General features: G+C 42.2%; 1 protein-coding gene across 5 annotated transcripts in view; it reads right to left on the bottom strand.

The window, feature by feature from the left end:
* Window positions 1-25,789, bottom strand: part of LOC140719771 (adhesion G protein-coupled receptor B2-like) — a 1,068,758-nt gene that overhangs the window by 513,876 nt on the left and 529,093 nt on the right. For all 5 annotated transcript variants that reach the window (XM_073034634.1, XM_073034637.1, XM_073034636.1 and 2 more), the window contains one exon: window positions 25,032-25,100. In XM_073034634.1, coding sequence (XP_072890735.1) covers window positions 25,032-25,100 — 69 coding nt within the window. The remainder of the gene's footprint in view (window positions 1-25,031; window positions 25,101-25,789) is intronic.

Raw genomic sequence — 25,789 nt, 5'->3', positions numbered from 1 at the left:
GAAATTCAACTTTTTTCCAATGTCCCATACACTTGTTGTAGCAAAACTAATTACATACAATACTTAACTCAGTAAAAAAATATGATATGCATCTAAATCACTATCTCAAAAAGCATTAATAATAGCTTTTAAAAAGTTCTTAAGTCCTGGCGGTTGAATTGTAAAGCCTAATGGCATTGGGGAGTATTGACCTCTTCATCCTGTCTGAGGAGCATTGCATCGATAGTAACCTGTCGCTGAAACTGCTTCTCTGTCTCTGGATGGTGCTATGTGGAGGATGTTCAGAGTTATCCATAATTGACCGTAGCCTACTCAGCACCCTTCGCTCAGCTACCGATGTTAAACTCTCCAGTACTTTGCCCACGACAGAGCCCGCCTTCCTTACCAGCTTATTAAGACGTGAGGCGTCCCTCTTCTTAATGCTTCCTCCCCAACACGCCACCACAAAGAAGAGGGCGCTCTCCACAACTGACCTATAGAACATCTTCAGCATCTCACTACAGACATTGAATGACGCCAACCTTCTAAGGAAGTACAGTCGACTCTGTGCCTTCCTGCACAAGGCATCTGTGTTGGCAGTCCAGTCTAGCTTCTCGTCTAACTGTACTCCCAGATACTTGTAGGTCTTAACCTGCTCCACACATTCTCCATTAATGATCACTGGCTCCATATGAGGCTTAGATCTCCTAAAGTCCACCACCATCTCCTTGGTCTTGGTGATATTGAGACGCAGGTAGTTTGAGTTGCACCATATCACAAAGTCCTGTATCAGTTTCCTATACTCCTCCTCCTGTCCATTCCTGACACACCCCACTATGGCCGTGTCATCAGCGAACTTCTGCACATGGCAGGACTCTGAGTTATATTGGAAGTCTGATGTGTACAGGGTGAACAGGACCGGAGAGAGTACGGTTCCCTGCGGCGCTCCTGTGCTGCTGACCACCGTGTCAGACCTACAGTCTCCCAACCGCACATACTGAGGTCTATCTGTCAAGTAGTCCACTATCCAATCCACCATGTGAGAGTCTACTCCCATCTCCGTTAGTTTGTGCCTTAAGATCTTGGGCTGGATGGTGTTAAAGGCACTAGAGAAGTCAAGGAATATTAGAAAGTTCTACCTGCGGAGGGATGGAAATGAAGTTTACTGATTTTTAAAAAGAATTTGAAAAAAAACGCTATGCGAGGGCAGGACGAGCTGGACACAGGACAGACAAGGAGAGAACCACAGCAATGATTAGAAGCTGAAGACATGAGCTGTAAAGAGTGGAATTAGTAGATATTGACATAGAATAGTACAGCACATTATAGGCCCTTTGGCCCACAATGTTGTGCCGACCCTTAAACTCTGCCTCCCATATAACCCCCCACCTTAAATTCCTCCATATACCTGTCTAGTAGTCTCTTAAACTTCACTAGTGTATCTGCCTCCACCACTGACTCAGGCAGTGCATTCCATACACCAACCACTCTCTGAGTGAAAAACCTTCCTCTAATATCCCCCTTGAACTTCTCTCCCCTTACCTTAAAGCCATGTCCTATTGTATTGAGCAGTGGTACCCTGGGGAAGAGGCGCTGGCTGTCCACTCTGTCTATTCCTCTTAATATCTTGTACACCTCTATCATGTCTCCTCTCATCCTCCTTCTCTCCAAAGAGTAAAGCCCTAGCTCCCTTAATCTCTGATCATAATCCATACTCTCTAAACCAGGCAGCATTCTGGTAAATCTCCTCTGTACCCTTTCCAATGCTTCCACATCCTTCCTATACTGAGGCAACCAGAACTGGACACAATACTCCAAGTGTGGCCTAACTACAGTTTTACACAGCTGCAATAGTGAGTATCTAGTGAGTGAGTATCTAGTATCTAGTAGTGAGTATCTTTACCCTACTAACTTGAAACCCTCAGGGTGAAACCCCAGGAGCAGAGACAATAGTGATAAAAGATTCATTGAAGCTACATCTATAACGAGACAATATTGGCAGAGACGAGTGTCCAAAATTTCTACTGTGCAGTTGGGAATCAGTTCTGCAAAATCATACGAAAGGCACTTGGTCAAGTTTTGTACAAGTTTGTGAATTGACTTTCTGTGGGTAATCAACTCTTTCATTCAATGAACCAAGATGCAGAGCCACCCAGATGAAGAACCAGCGCAGGAACGAAATGTGTAAAGACACCGAGGATTTAATATGGTTGGATGTATAAGTTTACTTTCATACAAAGAATCTGAATTTCATTTTTCTATGAGAACTGATTATTTTTGCACAGACGTTGAAAAGTTACTGAATGAGATTTACTTTGTTTAAGAGTTGTGATGTTGGACAATTGTGAAAGGAGCTAAACTGTGTATATATAATTTTTGAATTTGAATTTAAACTTTTAGATATACTGGCTGGAACTGAAACTGAAGTTAACTACAGTATTTGGTTTTCTAACTAACTAGCGATATGTCAAAAGGGAAGCTTAGTCTGTAAACTTTCAAATAGAGAATAACACTAGATCTAATTAGTTAGAGAAACAAAAGTTATTCTAATGAATATCACTGATTCTAACTAAACAGGAATTTGGCTTTTGTTGATATCTAAGATTTGGAACATAAACAGAATGTTTGAATTTAGAATTGTTCTTGCTCATGTAAATATTTTGGTACATATTGTTTTTTCTTATATAAAAAACCTTATCTCCAGAAGAGTGTGGTTCCTATTCACTGCTTCCTTCTGATAGCTTATTAGCACCTAGTGTAATTTGATTTTATCTAAAGAGTGCAACATCTAGACTGGTGCTACACAGGTGTTACATGTGCATTTGCAGATTGTCGTCAAGAAGGGGAGACGTTACTCCTGATCCACTCTGAGGCTACATCCACACTAGACCGGATAATTTTGAAAACGCCGGTTTCGCGTAAAAACGATAGACATCCACACCAGGTGCTTTTGAAAATACCTCTGTCCACATTAAAACAGGTATTTGGGCAAATTTCTTCCTACTGGGCATACGCAGGACACATCTACAGAAAACAAGTGACATGTTTGGTGTCGAATCTTGCTGTGAAAGACTTGGAGCATGTTTGTCCCGTTACAGACTGGAAAAACTTAAAAGGAGATTGCCAAACAACGGTTAGCTGTTGGCTCTAGCTTAGGAGGACTTAAAACTAAAAAAAAACGAATACTGGAGCATATGGAGGCAACTGACAGGGAGTTCACGGACAGTATTGGAAACATTTCCTACAGTCATGCCATACGTCATGACAGTGTTTTTAAAAAGCTTCGGTTATCCCGTACACACTACACCAGCCAATCGGCGTTTTCAGATTTAAACACTCTGGAGAGTGTTTTTAGAAAAGCTCTGATTTCGGGGGAGGAAAACACCATTTCAGTGTGGACAGAGGGTCAAAACGAAGAGAAAAAGCTTCAGTTACGGATTTATCCAGTCTAGTGTGGACGTAGCCTGAGTGTGGCCTCCAGATGAAGAAGTTGAGGATACAGTTGCAGATGGAAGTACAGATGCCAGGTTCTGAAGCTTATTGATCAGTACTGAAGGGATGATGGTGCTGAACACTGGCTATAATCAATAAATAGAAGCCTGATGCATGTTTTGCTGTTTTCTAGGTGCTCAAAAATGGTGTGCAGAACCAGTGACAATGTGTCTGCTGTGTACCTATTGTGGTGGTAGGCAAATTACAAGGGATCCAGGACCTTGCTCATTTTAGCTATGACCAACTTCTCAGTGAATTTCATTACAGTAGATTGAGCTCCCTTTCAAAATGTGCATCACTGCCATTGTCACAGCCACAGATTCAGCAAATGAGCTTGTGAATATGCACGTCAGCTAATTATTATTTCATTGAGACAGTACTTAACTCCGTTATTTTCATTTTAGCACTTGTCGAGGCAAGCAAAGCACAGCAATGTTATGCTGTCTGTTTGCATTTGGCCTTGCCTGAGAAAGTGGACTATCAAGTCAAGTGACGCTGAAGTTGAGCAGTATTTGTTTATATTTAGTTATTTCTTTACAATTGCAATGTTGGCATTGTTTTCTTCCATTTGATAGTTTTAGTTAACAACCTTGTTTGGCCTAGCATTTATTGTTTTCCTTTTCCTCTAAACTCTGTTTGCATTAAAGTCTGTGAACGGTCTGTCTGTCTGTCTGTCTCTCTCTCTCCGCATGTGGGCCACATCCGAACATAGTGACCTAATTTTTCTATTAGGTTCCACCTTAAAGGAGGTAATGGCATGCAAACTCTGCCACAGCTCTTGTGCATTCAATTGTGTCAATGATTTTCTATGTACCGTGTCATTCATAATTCTTTGCTGTTTCTCTCTCTTCATTATTCATTGCACTGACATTTGATCCAATAACTCAGTAGGAATGATCTCAAGCTCTAATGCTATTTAACATGTTGACAACCATGGGCACCCCCTTCCTAGTTTCATAATTTATTCAAAATGTAGAACTTATGTTTTTGAGTGAAGTAAATTCTAGTCATGTGCATAAAATGCCAGCTTTTCTCTGTGCAATGTGTGGGTTTTCCCTGGGTGCTTCAGTTTCCTCCCACAGTCCAACGACATACATAAAACATAGAATAGTACAGCATACTACAGGCCCTTCGGTCCACAATGTTGTGCCGACACTTAAACCCTGCCTCCCATATAACCTTCCACCTTAAATTCCTCCATATACCTGTCTATTAGTCTCTTAAACTTCACTAGTGTATCTGCCTCCACCACTGACTCAGGCAGTGCATTCCACGCACCGACCACTTTCCGAGTAAAAAACCTTCTTCTAATATCCCCCTTGAACTTTCCACCCCTTACCTTAAAGCCATGTCCTCCTGTATTGAGCAGTGGTGCCCTGGGGAAGAGGCACTGGCTGTCCACCCTATCTATTCCTCTTAATATCTTGTATACTTCTATCATGTCTCCTCTCATCCTCCTTCTCTCCAGAGAGTAAAGCCCTAGCTCCCTTAATCTCTGATCATAATCCATACTCTCTAAACCAGGCAGCATCCTGGTAAATCTCCTCTGTACCCTTTCCAATGCTTCCACATCCTTCCTATAGTGAGGCGACCAGAACTGGATACAGTACTCCAAGTGTCACCTAACCAGAGTTTTATAGAGCTGCATCATTACCTCACGACTCTTAAACTCTATCCCTCGACTTATGAAAGCTAACACCCCATAACCTTTCTTAATTAGCCTATCTACCTGTGAGGCAACTTTCAGGGATCTATGGACATGTACCCCCAGAACCCTCTGCTCCTTCACACTACCAAGTATCCTGCCATTTACTTTGTACTCTGCCTTGGAGTTTGTCCTTCCAAAGCGTACCACCTCACACTTCTCTGGGTTGAACTCCATCTGCCACTTCTCAGCCCACTTCTGCATCCTATCAATGTCTCTCTGTGATCTTCGCCAATCCTCTACTCTATCCACAACACCACCAACTTTTGTGTCATCTGCAAACTTCCCAACCCACCCTTCTACCCCCCACATCCAGGTCGTTAATAAAAATCACGAAAAGTAGAGGTCCCAGAACCGATCCTTGTGGGACACCACTATTCACAACCCTCCAATCTGAATGTACTCCCTCCACCACGACCTTCTGCTTTCTGCAGGCAAGCCAATTCTGAATCCACCTGGCCAAACTTCCCTGGATCCCATGCTTCTGACTTTTTGAATAAGCCTAGGTTTAGGTCAGTTGGTCACTGTAAATTGTCCTGTGATTAGGTTAGGATTAATTGGGTTGTGGGGTTGCTGGGGCTGGATAGCTTGAAGGGTCAGAAGGGCCGACTCCACACAGTATCTGTAAATAAAATAAATAAAAGAAATGAAAGGATACATAGGAAATTATATGCTCTAGCATGGATGAAGCTGTGGCTGATTGGCAGGAAGCAAAGAGTGGGAATGAAGGGAGCCTTTTCTGGCTGGCTGCAGTGACTAGTGGTGTTCCACAAGGGTCTGTGTTGGGACAGACCTTTTAATGTTATGTCATTGATTTGGACGATGGAACTGATGGCATTGTTGCAAAGTTTGCAGGTGAAATGAAGATATGTGGAGGGGCAGATAGTTTTCAGAAAGTAGAGATGCTACAGAAGGACTTAGAGAGATTAGGAGAATGGGCAAAGAAATGGCAGATAGAATACCATGTTGGGAAGTATACGGCCATGCACTCTGGTAGAAGAAATCAAAGGGTTGATGATTTTCGAAATGGAGAAAACATACAAAAAAAATTAGGTGTAAAGGGATATGGGTGTGATTGTGCAGGATTCCCTAAAGGTTAATTTGCAGGTTGAGTCTGTGGTGAGGAAGACAGATGCAATGTTATCATTCATTTCAAGAAGACTAGAATATAAAAGCAAGGATGTAACATTGAAACTTTATAAAGTACTGGTGAGGCTTCACTTGGAGTATTGTGAAGCAGATTTGGGCCCCTTATCTCGGAAAGGATGTGCTGAAACTGGAGGGGGTTCATAGGAGGTTCAGGAAAATGATTCCACAATTGAATGTCTTGTCATATGAGGAGCTTGATGGCTCAGGACCTGTATTCACCACAATTCAGAACAATGTATGGTGACTTCATTGAAACATATTAAATGGTGAAAGGCCTTGTTAGAGTGGATGTGTAGAAGATGTTGCCCATGGTGGGAGAGTCTAAGACCAGAGGACATAGCCTCAGAATAAAGGAGCACCCTTTTAGAAGGAGATGATGGGAAATTGCTTGAGCAGAGAGCGGTGAATCTGTGGAATTCTTTTTTTTTGCCACAGGCTGCTGTGGAGGCCAAGTCATAATGTATACCTAAGGCAGAGGATGACAAATTTTTGATTGGTCAGCGCATGAAGGGACATAGGGAGAAGGCAGGAGATTGAGAAAAACTGGATCAGTCATGATGAAATGGCGGAGCAGGAGCGATGGACCTAATGACCTAATTCTGCTGTGAAGTCTTATGGTCCTATATCCACTTATTCAAGTTAATAATGACAAGAAATACGACACTCTTAGTAGTGTAGATGGGCATACTGATTTTGAAAATTATGTAATAGTCTGCTGTGGGGTGGGAACCGGACTGAAGAGACAGAGGAAAGGGCAGTTGGCTCACAAATAGAGAAAGCTTCTAGGCAGTGTGAGGGAGGATAGGCAGGTGATAGAGAAAGATGCACTCAGACTGATGGTTTTAGATATATCTATTTGAATGCAAGAAGCATCATGAACAAAGTGGATGAGCTTAGAGCAGGGGTGGGCAAACTTTTTGACTTGTGGGCCACAAAGGGTTCTAAAATTTGACAGTGGGGCCGGACCAGGAGCAGATGGATGGAGTATTTTGGTAATACACCTCATAAGAGAAAATAAAATATCATGGGATATGTAGAAAACATGTGCTTTAATTTCAATTGAAAATGAACAAATGCATTACAACAAAATATCTGTCTTTGAAGTCCCATGGTATTTAGCTATTTATTGAAATGACTTTTAAAACTGAAAATTAAATGAATAATATACAACTTTTTTTAATAGTAACAGTTATTATTTTAAAGAACTGAAAATTCTGTTATCCTTCAAGATATTATCATCATCACTCTCCTCCTGACTGTCTTTATTTCAAAAACGGTAGGAGATGCAGGTCTACTTGTCCTGCTCCTTCTTATTCAATTGTCCCCTGTGCCAAAACTCAACAACGACCAGTGTCACTGACAGAACAGTGACAGCGCGCCAGTATGCGGAGCGCGTTATTTGATCTGGAGCGCATTTTTTATTTTGAGAACGTACGTGCACCTGCGCACTACTCATGTCCATCACTTAACAGAAATGACATGTAACATGTAAGGCTTATTGAAAAAATATTTTCAAATGCATTTTTTACATAACACAACGAAGAAACTTATTTTTAATTTCAGTGGGAACAGTGTTGTTGGTCTCCCTTTTTAGCCAGCGCATCAAAGTCTGGATTTAGTTTTGTTGTGGCGATTCTCAGGATGGATCTGAGGTGTTAACAAGGTTTATTAATATAATTTCATCAAGTTCTGCGGGCCGGATTAAAAAGCTTAACGGGCCGCATATGGCCCGCGGGCCGTAGTTTGCCCATGCCTGGCTTAGAGTATGTATCAATACTTGGAGATATGAAGTTGTGGTCATGACAGAGACTTGGATGGCTCAGGGGTAGGAAAGGCTACTTAGAGTGGCAGGCTTTAGATGTTTCTGAAAGAACTAGGAGGGAGGCAAAACAGGTAGAGGCATGGCGCTGCTGATCAGAGATAGTGTCACAGCTCCAGAAAAGGAGGAAGTTATGGGGGATTGTCTACTGAGTCTGTGGGTGGAAGTTAGAAACAGGAAGGGGTCAATAACTCCACTGGGTGTTTTTTAAAGACCATCCAATATTAACAGGGACATCGAGGAGCAGATAGGGAGATAGATTTTGGAATGGTCCAATAATAACAGGGTTGTTGCGATGGGAGATTTGATTTCCCCAACATTGATTAGCATCTCCCTAGAGCAAGGGATTTGGATGTGGGTGGAGTTTGTTAGGTGTGTTCAGGAAGGTTTCCTGACACAATATATAAATAAGCCTACAAGAGGAGAGACTGTACTTGATCTGGTACAGGTGTCAGTTCTCTCAGTGGGAGAGCATTTTGAAGATAGAATTGTGATCACTATCTCCTTTAACATAGCATTGGAGAAGGATTGGAGCTGGCAGTTAGGAAAATGTTTAATTGTACTAAGGGGAAATATGAAGCAATCAGGCAGGAACTTGGAAGCATAAATAGGGAACAGATGTTCTCAGGGAAATGTACAGCAGAAATGTGGCAAATGTTCAGGGGATATTTGCGTGGCATTCTGCACGGGTACGTTCCAATGAGATAGGGAAAGGATGGTAGGGTACAGGAACCAAGGTGTACAAAGGCTGTAGAAAATCTAGTCAAGAAGCAAAGAAAGCTTACAAAAGGTTCAACGAACTAGATAATGATAGAGATACTAGAAAATTATAAGGCTAGCAGGAAGAAGCTTAAGAATGAAATTAGGAGAGCCAGAAAGGGCCATGAGAACAGACAGACAGACATACTTTATTGATCCCAAGGGAAATTGGGTAAAAAAGTCTTGGCAAGCAGGATTAAGGAAAATGCCAAGGCATTCTGCAAGTATGTGAAGAGCAAGAGGATAAGATGTGAGAGAATAGGACCAATTAAGTGTGACAATGGAAAAATGTGCATGGAACTGGGGCAGGTTGCAGAGGTACTTAATGAATACTTTGCTTCAGTATTCACTACAGAAAAGGACCTTGGAGATTGTAGGGATGACTTACAGCGGACTGAGAAGCTTGAGCATATAGAGATTAAGAAAGAGGATGTGCCGGAGCGTTTGGAAAGCATCATATTGGATAAATCACCAGGGCCAAATGAGATATATACCAGGCTTCTCTGGGAGGCTCGGGAGGAGATTGCTGAGCTTCTGACATGATTTGCATCATCAATGGGATTGGGAGAGGTTCTGGAGGATTGGAGGGTTGCAGATGTTGTTCCCTTATTCAAGAAAGGGAGTAGGGATAGCCCAGGAGTCTTACTTCAGTGGTTGGTAAGTTGATGGAAAAGATCCTGAGAGGCAGGATTTTTGAACATTTGGAGAGGCATAATATGATTTGGAATAGTCAGCATGGCTTTGTCAGAGGTAAGTTGTGCCTTAGGAGCCTGATTGAATTTTTTGAGGATGTGACTAAACACATCGATGAATATAGAGCATTAGATGTAGTGTATATGGATTTCAGCAGGACATTCGATAAGGTACCTCATGCAAGGAGTATTGAGAAAGTAAGGAGGCATGGGATCCAAGGAGACCTTGCTTTGTGGATCCAGAATTGGCTTACCCGCAGAAGGTAAAGAGTGGTTGTAGACAGGTCATGTTCTGCATGGAGGTCAGTGACCAGTGGTGTGCATCTGGAATCTGTTCTGAGACCCCTTCTCTTCATGATTTTTATAAATGACAGAAGTGGATGTGGAAATGGAGAGATGGGTTAGTAAATTTGCTGATGATAGAAAGGTTGGAGGTGATTGTGGATAGTGTGGAGGGCTGTCAAAGTGGGGATAGGATGTAAAACTGGGCTGAGAAGTGGCAGATGGAGTTCAACCCAGATAAGTGTGAGGTGGTTCATTTTGGTAGGTCAAATATAATGATAGAATATAGTATTAATGATAAGACTCTTGGCAGCGTGGAGGATCAGAGGGATCTTGAGGTCCGAGTCCATAAGGCATTCAATGCTGATGTGGCTAACTTGAGAGGGCACAGTTTTAAGGTGCTTGGAAATGGGTTCAGCAGAGATGTCGGGGGTAAGTTTATTAAGCAGAGAGTGGTGAGTGCGTGGAATGTGCTGCCAGTGATGGTGGTGGAGATGGATATGATAGGGTCTTTTAAGAGACTCGTGGATAGGTGCATGAAGCTTAGAAAAATAGAGGGCTATGGGTAACCCAAGGTAATTTCTAAAGTAAGTACATGTTCGGCACAGCATTGTGGGCTGAAGGGCCTGTATTGTGCTGTAGGTTTTCTATGTTTTCTGTGTTCTATTAGACTGAGCAAATGGTCCATCTCACACTGTCACTGCACACAAAATATTCAATTAAGAAAATTGTGATTTATCAAGGGTGGTTGATACTATATTCACCTTAACATAATTGAATCATGGAATTGGACAGTATAGAAATAGCTTACCCAGTTCATGCCAAACATTTTTCCTATTGACACTGACCCCACTTCCCTGCATTAGAATCAAAATCAGAATCAGGTTTATTATCACTGGCATGTGTCGTGAAATTTTTTAACTTAGCAGCAGCGGTTCAATGCAATACATAATATGGAAGAAAAAGAACAATAATAAATAAATCAGTAAATCAATTACTTATGTTGAATAGATTAAAAATCATGCATAAAACATAAATAATATATGTCAAAAAGTGAGATAGTATTCAAGGGTTCACGGTCCATTTCGGAATCAGATGGCAGAGGGAAATTAGCTGTTCCTGAATCGCTGAGTGAGGCTTCTGTACCTCCTACCTGATGCTAACAGTGAGAAATGCCTTGGGTGCTGGAGGTCCTCAATAATGGATGCTGCCTTTCTGTGACACTGTTCCTTGACGATGTCCTGGGTACTTTGTAGGCCAGTACCTAAGATGGAGCTGACTAAATTCATGAATCTCTGCAGCTTCTTTTGGTCCTGTGCAGTAGAACTCTCCATAGCAGACAGTGATGCAGCCTGTCAGAATGCTCTCCACGGTACATCTGTAGAAGTGTTTGAGTATACTTGTTGACATACCAAATCTCTTCAATCTCCCAATGTTGCTGTTTTGCCTTCTTTATATCTGCATCAATATGTTGGGACCAGGTTAGGTCTTCAGAGATCTTGACATCCAGGAACTTGAAGCTGCTCACTTTCTCCACTTCTGATCCCTCTGTGAGGATTGGTATGTGTTCCTTCGTCTTACCCTTCCTGAAGTCCACAATCTGCTCTTTCGTTTTACTGATGTTGAGTGCCAGGTTGTTGCTGCGGCATCACTCAACCAGTTGGCATATCTCACTCCTGTATGCCATCTCATCTCCATCTGAGATTCTACCAACAATGGTTGTATTGTCAGCAAATTTATGGATTGTATTTGAGCTATGCCTAGCCACACAGTCATTGGTATATAGAGTAGAGCAGTGGGCTAAGCACACACCCCTGAGGTGCCCCAGAGTTGATCGTCAGCGAGGAGGAGATGTTATCACCAATTCACACAGATTGTGGTCTTCCGGTTAGTCAGTCGAGGACTCCAATTGCAGAGGGAGGTACAGAAGCCCAGGTTCTGTAACTTCTCAATCAGGATTGTGGGAATGATGTTGTTAAATGCTGAGCTATAGTCAATGAACAGCATCCTGACGTAGGTGTTTGTGTTGTCCAGGTGGTCTAAAGCCATGTGAAGAGCCATTGAGATTGCATCTGCCATTGACCTATTGTGACGATAGACAAATTGCAATGAGTCATTGCTGAGGCAAGGTGTAGTCATGACCAACCTCTCAAAGCATTTCATCACTGCAGATGTGCGTGCTATCGGGCGATAGTCATTATGGCAGCTCACATTATTCTTCTTAGGCACTAGTATAATGTTTGCCTTCCTGAAGCAAGTGGGAACTTCCACCTAATGCAGTGAGAGGTTGAAAGTGTCCTTGAATATTCCCGCCAGCTGGTTGGCACAGGTTTTCAGAGCCTTACCAGTTACTCCATCCGCCTTGCGAAGGTTCACTCTCTTTAAAGACAGCCTAACATCAGCCTCTGAGCCAGAGATTACAGGGTCACTGGGTACAGCAGGGACCTTCACAGCTATAGTTATCTCCCTTTCAAAGCGGGCATAGAAGGCGTTGAGTTCATCTGGCAGTGAAGCATCATTGCTATTCATGCTATTGCGTTTCGCCTTCTAGGAAGTAATGTCTTGCAAACCCTGCCAGAGTTGTCGTACATCTGATGTCACCTCCAACCTCATTTGAAATTGTCACTTTGCCTGTGAAGTAGCCCTCTGCAAATCATACCTGGCTTTCTGGTACAGACTTGGGTCGCCAGACTTGAATGCCACAGATCTAGCCTTCAGCAGATGACGTATCTCCTGGTTCATCCACGGCTTTTGGTTTGGGAATGTACAGTAAGTCTTTGTGGGCACACACTCATCTACACAGTTCTTAATGAAGTCGTTAGCAACTGCAGCATACTCATCCAGGTTCGAAGATGAATCCCTGAATACAGTCCAGTCCATGGATTCAAAGCAGTCCTGTAGGCGCTCCTGTCCTTCACTTGTCCAAACCTTCCTGATCCTCACCGCTGGTGCTGCAGTCTTCAGTCTTTGCCTATACTTGGGGAGTAGACATACAGCCAGGTGATCAGACTACCTGAAATGAGGATGTGGAATAGCACAGTAGGCATTCTTGATTGTAGTGTAACAATTGACCAGTGTATTGTTTTCTCTAGTATTGCAACTGATCTGTTGATTTTAATTGCTTAGTGATTTTTTTTAGACTGGCCTGGTTAAAATCCTCCAAAACGATGGTAAAGGTGTTAGGGTGCGCTGTTTCATACATGTTGATCCCATTGCTCAGATCATCTAATGCCTGATTGACATTGGCCTGAGGTGAAACGTATACTGCTACCAAAATGATCCAGAGTTCTCCGGTGGTAGGTTAAAAGGACTGCATTTAACTGCTAGGTATTCCAGGTCTGGTGAGCAGAATTGGGACAGCACTGATCTATTTGTGTACCAAGAAGAGTTCATCATGAGGCATACTCCTACACCTCTGCTTTTGTGAGACTCTGTAGATCTATCCTGATGGTATATAGTAAGCCTGTCAATCTGAATCACTGCATCTGGTACAGGAGGGGTTAACCAGGATACACACAGTACTAATGTCCCTCTGCTTCAGCACCCTGTCTCTGAGATCATCGATTTTATTCACCAGAGACTGCACATTTGCCAGCAAGACACACCTCCTTCTGTGCCATGCTATTTAAATGCATATCTAAATATCCATCACCCTGTCCTTACCTTGTTACCACAACAAAACTCTCCATCAAATTAATAAGACATGATTTCCTCTGCTAAAGGCTGTGCTGACAACTCCTGACCAGTCCCTACCTTTCCAATTACATACAAATCCTGTTCTTAAGGATTATCTCCAGTCAACTGCCTACCATTCATATAGGTTTACTAGCCTGTAGTTAGCTGGTGATCCCTTGTTCTTCTTAAATAAAGGAAGAAAATTAGCTACACTCTAGTCCTCTCGCAACTGAACTGTAACTAGAAAAGATTCAAATCCTCCAGATCTGCACCGAGCTAACTCCTCTCGAGCAACCTATGATAAATCTCATCTGACCTAGGGATTTATCAACTCGTCATAGAATCAGAGTAAAAGGTCATTAAACCAAGTCGTGTTTACGCTGTTTATCCAATTTGTCCACATTTGGCCAATATCCTTCTAAACTTTCTTTAACCATGTACCTGTCCAAATGTCTGTTAAACATTGTAATTGTACTGAGTTCTACAGCTTCGTCTGGCAGTTCATTCCACATACCTACCACCCTATGTGAAAAAGTTATCCCTTGGGTCCCCTTTAATTTGCTCCTTTCTCATCTTAAATCTATGTTTTCTAATCTTGTACTCCCTATCCTGGGAAAAAGACTGTGACAATTTACTTCACCTCCACCCCTCAGGAACTGCACGTGTTTAAAGGTTCATTTTATCATCAAAGTATGTAGCAGAATACAATCCTGAGGTTGGTCTTCACCAGATAACCATAAAATACAGAAAAACGATGGTTGTTGAGGCTCCACTCCCACATGAAAAAGAAACAAAACTTGCAAACCCCCAACGCCCCCCCCCCCCCCAAACACTCAATCACACAGAAACATAACAGATCACCCTCTGGGACACAGCAGCTATAACATCAAACTTCTAACACTCAAGCTCCTCCCACATGAGAAAAAGCATCAATAATATTAAACATACAACACCTTCTTACCCAAAATAGTAACAAATTACCCACCTGCCAATTGGCAACAAGAAAGAAAACTCAGAAAAACTGAATGAGATCAATATAAACTACAGTCCCCACCGATAATCACATATGCTTGTAATTTCGAAAATATCCTCTGTCAGCATTGAGGAGAGCCAGCAGCTCAAACTCTGTCCTTCCATGGGGCCTTCACCTGCTGAGATGTGGCCTCCCGAGCTACGGCCCAATGTGGCCTCAGCTGCCAACAATTCATGGAAAATAGCCCCAAGCCTATCCAGTGTTTCCTTATAACTTTCTTATAACTTCCAGTCCCAGTAGCATCTGTGTGGAGCTTTCCCAGCTAAATAGAGGCACATGAGAATGAAGATACTTGAATATGGAGGAACACACAAAATGCGGGAGGATGTCAGCAGGTCATGGAGGGAAATGGAAAATCAGTGTTTTGAGTCAAATGCCTTCATCTGGACCAACTTAATGTCTTCCTATAGCTGGACAATCTGAACCACACACAACATCCAAGTGTTGTCTTACCAAGCAATTTCTGTACTCAGTACTCTGACCAATGAAATCAAGTGCAAGGGCAAATCATGCTTGACTAATCTATTGGAGTTTTTTGAGGATGTAACCAGGAAGTTAGACAAGGGAGATCCAGTAGATGTAGTGTACCTCGATTTTCAGAAGGCATTCGATAAGGTCCCACATAGGAGATTGGTGGGTAAAATCAGAGCTCATGGCATTGGGGGGAAGATATTGACATGGATAGAAAACTGGTTGGCAGATAGAAAGCAAAGGGTAGCGGTGAATGGGTGTTTCTCGGAATGGCAGGTGGTGACTAGTGGGGTGCCACAGGGCTCGGTATTGGGACCACAGCTGTTTTCGATTTACATCAACGATTTAGATGAAGGCATTGAGAATAACATCAGCAAGTTTGCTGATGATACTAAGCTGGGTGGCAGTGTGACATGTGATGAGGATGTTAGGAGAATTCAGGGTGACTTGGATAGACTGGGTGATTGGGCAGATACTTGGCAGATGACGTTTAATGTGAATAAGTGTGAGGTTATCCACTTTGGGAGTAAGAACAGGAAGGCAGATTATTATCTGAACAGTGTAGAGTTAGGTAAGGGAGAAATACAAAGAGATCTAGGAGTCCTTGTTCATCAGTCACTGAAGGTGAATGAGCAAGTGCAGCAGGCAGTGAAGAAGGCTAATGGAATGTTGGCCTTTATTACAAAGGGAATTGAGTACAAGAGCAAGGAAATCCTCTTGCATTTGTACAGGGCCCTGGTGAGACCACACCTGGAGTATTGTGTACAGTTTTGGTCTCCAGGGTTAAGGAAGGACATCCTGGCTGTAGAGGAAGTGCAGCGTAGATTCACAATTTTAATTCCTGGGATGTCTGGACTGTCTTACACAGAGAGGTTAGAGAGACTGGGCTTGTACACGCTGAAATTAAGGAGATTGAGAGGGGATCTGATTGAAACATATAAGATTATTAAGGGATTGGACAAGATAGAGGCAGGAAATATGTTCCAGATGCTGGGAGAGTCCAGTACCAGAGGGCATGGTTTAAGAATAAGGGGTAGGTCATTTAGGACAGAGTTAAGGAAAAACTTCTTCTCCCAGAGAGTTGTGGGGATGTGGAATGCACTGCCTCAGAAGGCAGTGGAGGCCAATTCTCTGGATGCTTTCAAGAAGGAGCTAGATAGGTATCTTATGGAAAGAGGAATCAAGGGATATGGGGACAAGGCAGGAACCGGGTATTGATAGTAGATGATCAGCCATGATCTCAGAGTGGCGGTGCAGGCTCGAAGGGCCGAATGGTCTACTTCTGCACCTATTGCCTATTGTCTAAGTGTGCTAAATGCTTTCTTCACTACCTTGTCCACCTGTTGTACAGGGAGACTTAGGGTGCAGGTTCATGGCTCCCTTTCAGAAACTACAATAGTCTGCAGAGTCCTAACATTTACTGTGTGACATCTCTCACTTGATGGCGTTAAATAATAACTGCTATTCTTTGGCCTTCTTCCCAGTATATCTAACTGCTATTGTATTTTAGATAATCTTCTTCATCATCCACTACACCACCATTTTTGTTGTCATCCTTAAATTTAAAAACCACTGTCATTAATATTGACGACAAGCAGTTAACGTGGCACACCAATTTCACAAGTGTTCAATCTGAACAGAACCCTTCACTACCACTTTCTGTCTCTTTTCACCAAGCTAATTCTATAATCAGTTGACTAGTGTATCTGGAATCACATGTGATCTGACCTTCCAGACTAGCCTACCATGCAGGACCTTATCAAAGGTCTCGTTAAAAACTATTAAGAAAGAGCCTGATGGTTGAGGGGTAATAACTGTTTCGTAACCTGGTGGTGTGGGTCTAGAGCCTCCTGTACCTTTTTCCTGATGGCAGAAGCAAGAAGAGAGAATGGCCTGGATGGTGAAGCTCCTTGATGATGGATGTTGTTTTCCATGTAGATGTACTCAATAGTGGGAAGGGCTTTACCTGCGGTGACTGGGCCATATCTACTTTGCTTGTTAGCTTTTCTGTTCAAGGGCATTGGTGTAGGCTGTGATGCAACCAGTCAATATACTCTTCACCACACATCTATAGAAGTTTGTCAAGGATTTAGTTGACATGCTGAATCTTCACAAACTTCAAAGAAAGTAGAGGCAATGCCGTGCTATCTTGATAATGGCACTTGTGTGCTGGGCCCAGCACAGTTCCTCTGAAATAGTAACACAGAGAAGTGTAAACTTGCAGATCCTCTCCACCTCTGATCCCCTGATGAGGACTGGCTCATGGACCTCTGGTTTCCTCCTCCTGAAGTCAATAATCATCTCCTTGACCTTGCTGGTATTGAGTGAAAGGTTGTTGTGACACCACTTAGCCAGATTTTCAGTCTCCCTCCTATATGCTGACTTGTCACTATCTCTGATATGGCAACTACAGTGGTGTCATCGCAAACATAATTATGATATTGGAGCTGTGTTTAGCCTCACTGTCTTAGGTGTAAAGCAAGCTGGGCAGGGGCTGAAACACAAAGCCTTATGGTGCACTTGTGGGGAGGGAAATTGTAGAGTTGCTAATCCAAACTAACTGGGGTCTGCAATTGAGGAAATTGAGGATCCAGTTGCATGAGGAGGTATTGAGGCCTAGGACTTGAAACATATTAATTAGCTGATATATCCTGCCCTTCCAATGCTCTCAATAATTTTCCTATTATTGATGTTAGGCTAACTGGCCTATCGTTCCCTGGAATGTTTTTGCTGCCATTCTTAAATAAAGACAAACATTAATCCAGTCTTCTGGTACCTCACTTGCGACTAAAAATGATGCAGGACACTTGCAAATACGTTTCTAGCTTCCCCACACAGTCTTAGGATACAGCTTATTGGGCTCAAGGGATTTATCACTTAATATGCTATAAAACATGCCAGCAGACAACTCTTTTCTATTGTATGTTCCAGTACATTACTATTCATGAGGGGTGACCTCATTGACCCTTTGAATCCTATGTCACCCCTTTCTAATGATTTGATTTCATATTTTACCATGGAGCAACACCGCCCCTTTGCATTCCTGCCTGTCCTTTCGATACAATGTATATCCTTGGACATTAATTAAGCTCCCAGCTATAATCTTTTTTCATCCTTGATTCAGTGATACCTAACACAGCATTCCTTCCAATCTGTAACTGTGTACAAGTTCATCTCCCTTATTCTGTATACTGCGCGCATTCAAATATAACACCTTCAGTCCTGTATTAATCCTTTTCAATTTTGTCCACCTTTTATGTTATCCTATTGACTGCAATTTTGCCCTTTCAACAGCATCTCCTCACTGCCTCATGTTCAGCACTATCACTCTGGTTCCCATTCCCCTGCCAAATTGTAGTTTAAACCCTCCCAGGCAACTCTTGCCAACCTGTCTGCATAGATATTGAACCCCTACTGATTCAGGTGTAACCCGTCCCTTTTGTACAGGTGGTACCTTACCCAGGAGAGATATTAATGATACATAAATCTGAACTCCTGCCCCCTGCACCAGTTCCTCAGCCATACATTCATCTGCCAAATCATCCCAATCCTACTGTCAAGAAGTTAAGAAGAAGGACCGCAAAGGTAGTAATCTCGGGATTACTGCCTGTGCCACGCGACAGTGAGAGTAGGAATGGAATTAGGTGGAGGATGAATGCATGGTTGAGGGATTGGAGCAGGGGGCAGGGATTCAAGTTTCTGGATCATTGGGACCTCTTCTGGGGCAGGCGTGACCTGTTCAAGAAGGATGGGTTACACTTGAATCCTGGGGGGACCAATATCCTAGCGGAGAGGTTTGCTAGGGCTACAGGGCAGACTTTAAACTAGTAAGATGGGGGGGGGGCGGAAATCAATTTGAGGAAACTATGGGAGAGGAGGTTAGTTCACCAGTAGAGCAAGTAAGTAGACAGTGTGTGAGGGAGGAAAGGCAGGTGATGGAGAAGGGATGCGCTCAGCCCGAAGTTGTAGGGGAGAAGAAAGAAAAGGATAATAAATTTGAATGCATTGCTAGGGATGAAAAGAGAGGAGGAGGTGGAGAGTGTCTTAAATGTATCTATTTTAATGCTAGGAGCATTGTAAGAAAGGTAGATGAGCTTAAAGTGTGGATTGATACCTGGAATTATGATGTTGTAGCTATTAGTGAAACATGGTTGCAGGAAGGGTGTGATTGGCAACTAAATATTCCTGGATTTAGTTGCTTCAGGTGTGATAGAGTAGGAGGGGCCAGAGGAGGAGGTGTTGCATTGCTTGTCCGAGAAAATCTTATGGCGGTGCTTTGGAAGGATAGATTAGAGAACTCCTCTAGGGAGGCTATTTGGGTGGAATTGAGGAATGGGAAAGGTGTAGTAACACTGATAGGAGTGTATTATAGGCCACCTAATGGGGAGCGTGAGTTGGAAGAGCAAATGTGTAAGGAGATAGCAGATATTTGTAGTAAACACAAAGTGGTGATTGTGGGAGATTTTAATTTTCCACACATAGATTGGGAAGCTCATTCTGTAAAAGGGCTGGATGGTTTAGAGTTTGTGAAATGTGTGCAGGATAGTTTTTTGCAACAATACATAGAAGTACCGACTAGAGATGGGGCAGTGTTGGATCTCCTTTTAGGGAATGCGATAGGTCAGCTGACAGATGTATGTGTTGGGGAGCACTTCGGGTCCAGTGATCACAATAGCATTAGCTTCAATATAATTATGGAGAAGGACAGGACTGGACCTAGAGTTGAGATTTTTGATTGGAGAAAGGCTAACTTTGAGGAGATGTGCAGGGATTTAGAGAGAGTGGATTGGGTCAAGTTGTTTTATGGGAAGGATGTAATAGAGAAATGGAGGTCATTTAAGGGTGAAATTATGAGGGTACAGAATCTTTTTGTTCCTGTTTGGTTGAAAGGAAAGGTTAAAGGTTTGAAAGCGCCATGGTTTTCAAGGGAAATTAGAAACTTGGTTCGAAAAAAGAGGGATGTCTACAATAGATATAGGCAGCATGGAGTAAAGGAATTGCTTGAGGAATATAAAGAATGTAAAAGGAAACTTAAGAAAGAGATTAGAAAAGCTAAAAGAAGTTACGAGTTTGGTTTGGCAAATAAGGTGGAAGTAAATCCGAAAGGCTTCTACAGTTATATTAAAAGCAAGAGGATAGTGAGGGATAAAATTGGTCCCTTAGAGAATCAGGGTGGTCAGCTATGTGTGGAGCCGAGGGAGATGGGAGAGATTTTGAACGATTTCTTCTCTTCGGTATTCACTAAGGAGAAGGATATTGAATGGTGTAAGGTGTGGGAAACAAGTAAGGAAGTTATGGAACCTATGACAATTAAAGAGGTGGAAGTACTGGCGCTTTTAAGAAATTTAAAAGTGGATAAATCTCCGGGTCCTGACCGGATATTCCCCAGGACCTTGAGGGAAGTTTGTGTAGAGATAGCAGGAGCTCTGACGGAGATCTTTCAGATGTCATTAGAAACGGGGATTGTGCCGGAGGATTGGCGTATTGCTCATGTGGTTCCATTGTTTAAAAAGGGTTCTAGAAGTAAGCCTGGCAATTATAGACCTGTCAGTTTGACATCAGTGGTGGGTAAATTAATGGAAAGTATTCTTAGAGATAGTATTTATAATTATCTGGCTGGACAGGATCTGATTAGGAGTAGCCAGCATGGATTTGTGCGTGGAAGGTCATGTTTGACAAACCTTATTGAATTTTTTGAAGTAGTTACGAGGAATGTTGACGAGGGTAAGGCAGTGGATGTAGTCTATATGGACTTCAGCAAGGCCTTTGACAAAGTTCCACATGGAAGGTTAGTTAAGAAGGTTCAGTTGTTAGGTATTAATGCTGGAGTAATAAAATGGATTCAACAGTGGCTAGATGGGAGATGCCAGAGAGTAGTGGTGGATAATTGTTTATCGGGATGGAGGCCGGTGACTAGCGGGGTGCCTCAGGGATCTGTTTTGGGCCCAATGTTGTTTGTAATATACATAAATGATCTGGATGATGGGGTGGTAAATTGGATTAGTAAGTATGCTGATGATACTAAGGTAGGAGGTGTTGTGGATAATGAGGTGGGTTTTCAAAGCTTGCAGGGAGATTTATGTCGGTTAGAAGAATGGGCTGAACGTTGGCAGATGAAGTTTAATGCTGAGAAGTGTGAGGTTCTACATTTTGGCAGGAATAATCCAAATAGAACATACAGGGTAAATGGTAGAGCATTGAGGAATGCAGTGGAACAGAGAGATCTAGGAATAACAGTGCATAGTTCCCTGAAGGTGGAGTCTCATGTAGATAGGGTGGTGAAGAAGGCTTTTGGAACGCTGGCCTTTATAAATCAGAGCATTGAGTACAGAAGTTGGGATGTAATGTTAAAATTGTACAAGGCATTGGTAAGGCCAAATTTGGAATATTGTGTACAGTTCTGGTCACCGAATTATAGGAAAGATATCAATAAATTAGAGAGAGTGCAGAGACGATTTACTAGGATGTTACCTGGGTTTCAGCACTTAAGTTACAGAGAAAGGTTGAACAAGTTAGGTCTCTATTCATTGGAGCGTAGAAGGTTGAGGGGGGATTTGATCGAGGTATTTAAAATGTTGAGAGGGATAGATAGAGTTGACGTGAATAGGCTGTTTCCATTGAGAGTAGGGGAGATTCAAACGAGAGGACATGATTTGAGAGTTAGGGGGCAAAAGTTTAAGGGAAACACGAGGGGGTATTTCTTTACTCAGAGAGTGATAGCTGTGTGGAATGAGCTTCCTGTAGAAGTAGTAGAGGCCAGTTCAGTTGTGTCATTTTAGGTAAAATTGGATAGGTATATGGACAGGAAAGGAGTGGAGGGTTATGGGCTGAGTGCGGGTAGGTGGGACTAGGTGAGATTAATTCGGCACGGACTAGGAGGGCCGGAATGGCCTGTTTCCGTGCTGTGATTGTTATATGGTTATTATATGGTCAACGGCACAGGGCACAAGGCAGTATCCAGAGATTACTACCCTGGAAGTGTTGTTTCTCAGCTTTCAACCTAGCTCCTTAAAACCTCTCTTCAGGTCCTCCTCACCTTGGCTGCCTATGTCACTGGTGTCAATATGCACCACAATTTCTGGCTGTTCACCCTTGCCCTTGAGAATACCATGGACCCGATCTGAGACATCCTTGATCCTGGCAGAAGAGAGGTAACATATTATCTGGCTGTCTCTATCAAGCACACAGAACCTCATCTCTGTTCCTTTGACTAATAAATCTCCTATCAACACTGGAGTTATCTTCACCCTTGGGTGTTCTGAGCCACAGCACTAGACTCGGTGCCAGAGACCCAGTCACTGTGGCTCCCTCAACTGTCTATCTCCCGTATCCTCCTCCTTGGTGAGCGCAAATGAGAGGTGTTCATTGAGGACCTTGCCCTTATCACCACACCCCATTCACGGATTAGCATTTGGTCCCCATGAATGGAGTGAAGCAATATGGGCAAGGTCCTGAATGAATGTTTCTCATTTGCATTCACCAAGAAGGATATGGTAGATCAAGAGTTCTTGGTGCTGATATACTTGATTCCATATCTGAGAATCATGGGATTTTCTCTAATCTCACACCAAAGATAGAACCAGTACTGCAGACTACACTGCAAATGTGGCCTAGGTAAAATTTTATATAACTGCAACATGACTACCTGACTTTTATAATCAATGTCCTGACTGATGAAGGCAAGCATTCTCTGTGTACCAACGACTGTGTGGCCAACCACAGCTCCAATCTGCTAATTAAATTTGCTGACGACACTACACTGATTGGCCTAATCTCAAATAATAATGAGGCAGCCTACAGAGAAGAAGTCATCACCCTGACATGATGGTGTCAAAAAAACAACTTCTCTCTCAATACTGCAAAAACAAAGGAGCTGGTTGTGGATTACAGGAGGAACAGTAATGGATAACCCTTACTGACATCAGTGGCTCAGCTTTGTACCGGCTGTGTGTAGAAAAAGATACAACAGTGCCTCTTTCACCTCAGATGGTTGAAGAGGTTTGGTATGGACACCCAAATCCTAAGAACTATCTACAGGGGCACAATTGAGAACATCCTGACTGGCTGCATCATTGCCTGCTATGGGAACTGTACTTCACTCAATCGCAGGACTCTGCAGAGAGTGGTACGAACAGCCCAGAACGTCTGTAGATGTGGACTTCCCACTGTTGAGGACATTTACAGGGACAAGTATGTAAAAAGGGCCCAAGTCACCCTAATGACAAACTGTTCCAGCTGCTACTATTCAGGAAACGGTACTGCAACATAAAAGCGAAGACCAACAGACTCCGGGACAGCTTCTTCCACTAGGCCATCAGACTGATTAATTCATGTTGATACAATTGCATTTCTATGTTATGTTGACTGTCCTGTTGTACATACTATTTATGATAAATTACTATAAAATATACATTGCACATTTCGATGGAGATGTAACAAAGATTTTTACTCTTCATGTATATGAAAGATGTAAGAAACAAAATCAGTTCAATTCGATTCTAACCTATTCACTTTGTTACCGCTTTCTGGGAGCTCCTCAGATCCCTCTGTAAGCCAATGCTCATAGGGTCCTGTCAACTATTGTATATTTTCCTCTTGTATTTCACATCCAAAAATGCAACACCTTACATTTGTTTGGATTTAACTCCTTGTAATCCTATATTTATGGTGTATTTGTCTTTTGAATTGAATTGCATTTATTGCTTTTATACCAATGTGACCAATCAATTCATCTCATCCTGAAGTATATTAACTTTTTCTATATTATCAGTTTTGGTACCATCTAGATCAGGGTCAAAATACCACAGAAGGCAAGGATCCCTTTAGTGAGACATGCAAATTCCATGGTTTTTAGCCTTCCAGTCACTAGCACCATTCATTCATTCGATTTATTGATTTATTTAGAGATACAGTGCAGGACAGGCCTTTTTGATTAACTGAAATGTGCCACCCAGCAACACTAGCCTAATCACAGGACAATATACAATGACCAATTAACCTATTGATCAGTATGTCTTTGGACTGTGGGTGGAAATCCGAGCACCCAGAGGGAACCCATGCGCACACGGGAAAAACATATAATCTTTCGTAGAGGATACTGGAATTGAACTCACAACTCTGATGTCTCAAGTTGCAACAGTGTTATGCCAACTGCTACCATGAGACCCAAAGCACCTTCAAAGCTATACGGTATTTGCCACCAAGCTAATTTTGGTTTCAACAACATTGGGTTTTACTTGTCAGTCAGCTATATGGGACTTGGTAAAAACATTGCTAACATCAAGATCAAATATTATACTCTCAACAAGATCAATTCTTAGTCCATATTAGATTCTTGCTGATTCATATTGAGTAACAGAGTCATTGATGCAGTAGGGAAACAGGGCCTTCAATCCATAGAACTGTGCTCTGATACCTTTCAAAATGACTGCTGCTGAACTCATGATATATTTTCAATAATTTATTCCTCATCAATTACTTCTTCTATCCTGTTTGCCCTCTATGTGCTATTTGAGTAGTCTTCCAATACTCAGGCCCCATATCTGCATGTAAAAAAGACTGAATAATGTTCAGAACATCTGCTATTTCCTTCTGTGTTTCTTTGAAGGTCTGGGATTTGTCCAACAGATAATGCAAAAAAAAATCAGAAATATCAACTTATCTTCATCATAATGTTTTGGATTTCCAAAATCCCGAAGTAAAACAATCAATTTGAATATTAAGCACTTGCCATTTCATAAACTAGTTATGTTTTTATGAATCGAGGTCAACTGTAGTCTATGAACCGAGGTCAACGATAGTCTATGAACCGAGGTCAACTGTAGTCTATCAACCAAGGTCAACCAAGGTCTGTGAACTGAGGTTAACTGTAGGCGATCAACTGAGGTCACTATATTCTAACTCTATCCCAGCATGAGCAACACTGGGCACATGATACAGAAAAATAAAGTCACAGATAATCCTCAAGCTGCTTACCTGCAATGCATCGTTCCATTTTGCTCTGTTTTCCACTTCAAGCATATAACTGACAATTTGAAAGAACTTCTAGGTAAATAAAAAAGAAAATAAATTTTGTCATTCTTTCATTGCTCCCAATCTTCTTTCACAAATTACCTTATTTAATAATATTATTCAACATCTATGCTTTTGGAAGTGTCTGTAAGCAATGGTCAGTAATGTTTTAGGTTGGAAGATTTGTTGTTGTTCTATATTTTATCTCCAATGTGATATCAGGTAGTAAGCTAGATGCTAAAACATACAATGTGCAACTCAATGTACTTCATAAACAGTGAATGAGTTTGCAATGGATTCTAAAATCACTATTGCCAGTTATATTAAATGGCGATGAATTGTATCTGCAGTCAATATGAGTACAAAGAGAATATTTAGATTTTATTTATTTGAACAAGTAGTTTAAGTCATAATCTCTTTATCTTCGTAAGAAAGGGAGATTAAGGTAGGGCAAGTCCTTCTGATGATTTGAGGACATTCTAATACTGCCTAGTGCCATCTTATAGAAACATAGAAAACCTACAGCACAATACAGGCCCTACGCCCCACAAAGTTGTGCCGAACATCTCCCTACCTTAGAAATTACTAGGCTTAGCCTTGGCCCTCTATTTTTCTAAGCTCTATGTACCCATCCAAAGGTCTCTTAAAAGACCCTATCGTATCCGCCCCCACCACTGTTGCCGGCAGCCCATTCCACGCACTCACCACTCTCTCAGTAAAAA

This window comes from Hemitrygon akajei, chromosome 32 (genome assembly GCF_048418815.1).
Source record: "Hemitrygon akajei chromosome 32, sHemAka1.3, whole genome shotgun sequence".
NCBI classification, from domain to species: Eukaryota; Metazoa; Chordata; class Chondrichthyes; order Myliobatiformes; family Dasyatidae; genus Hemitrygon; species Hemitrygon akajei.
Note: the sequence above shows the minus strand (reverse complement) of the source record. Positions and strands in the feature narration are given on the sequence as shown.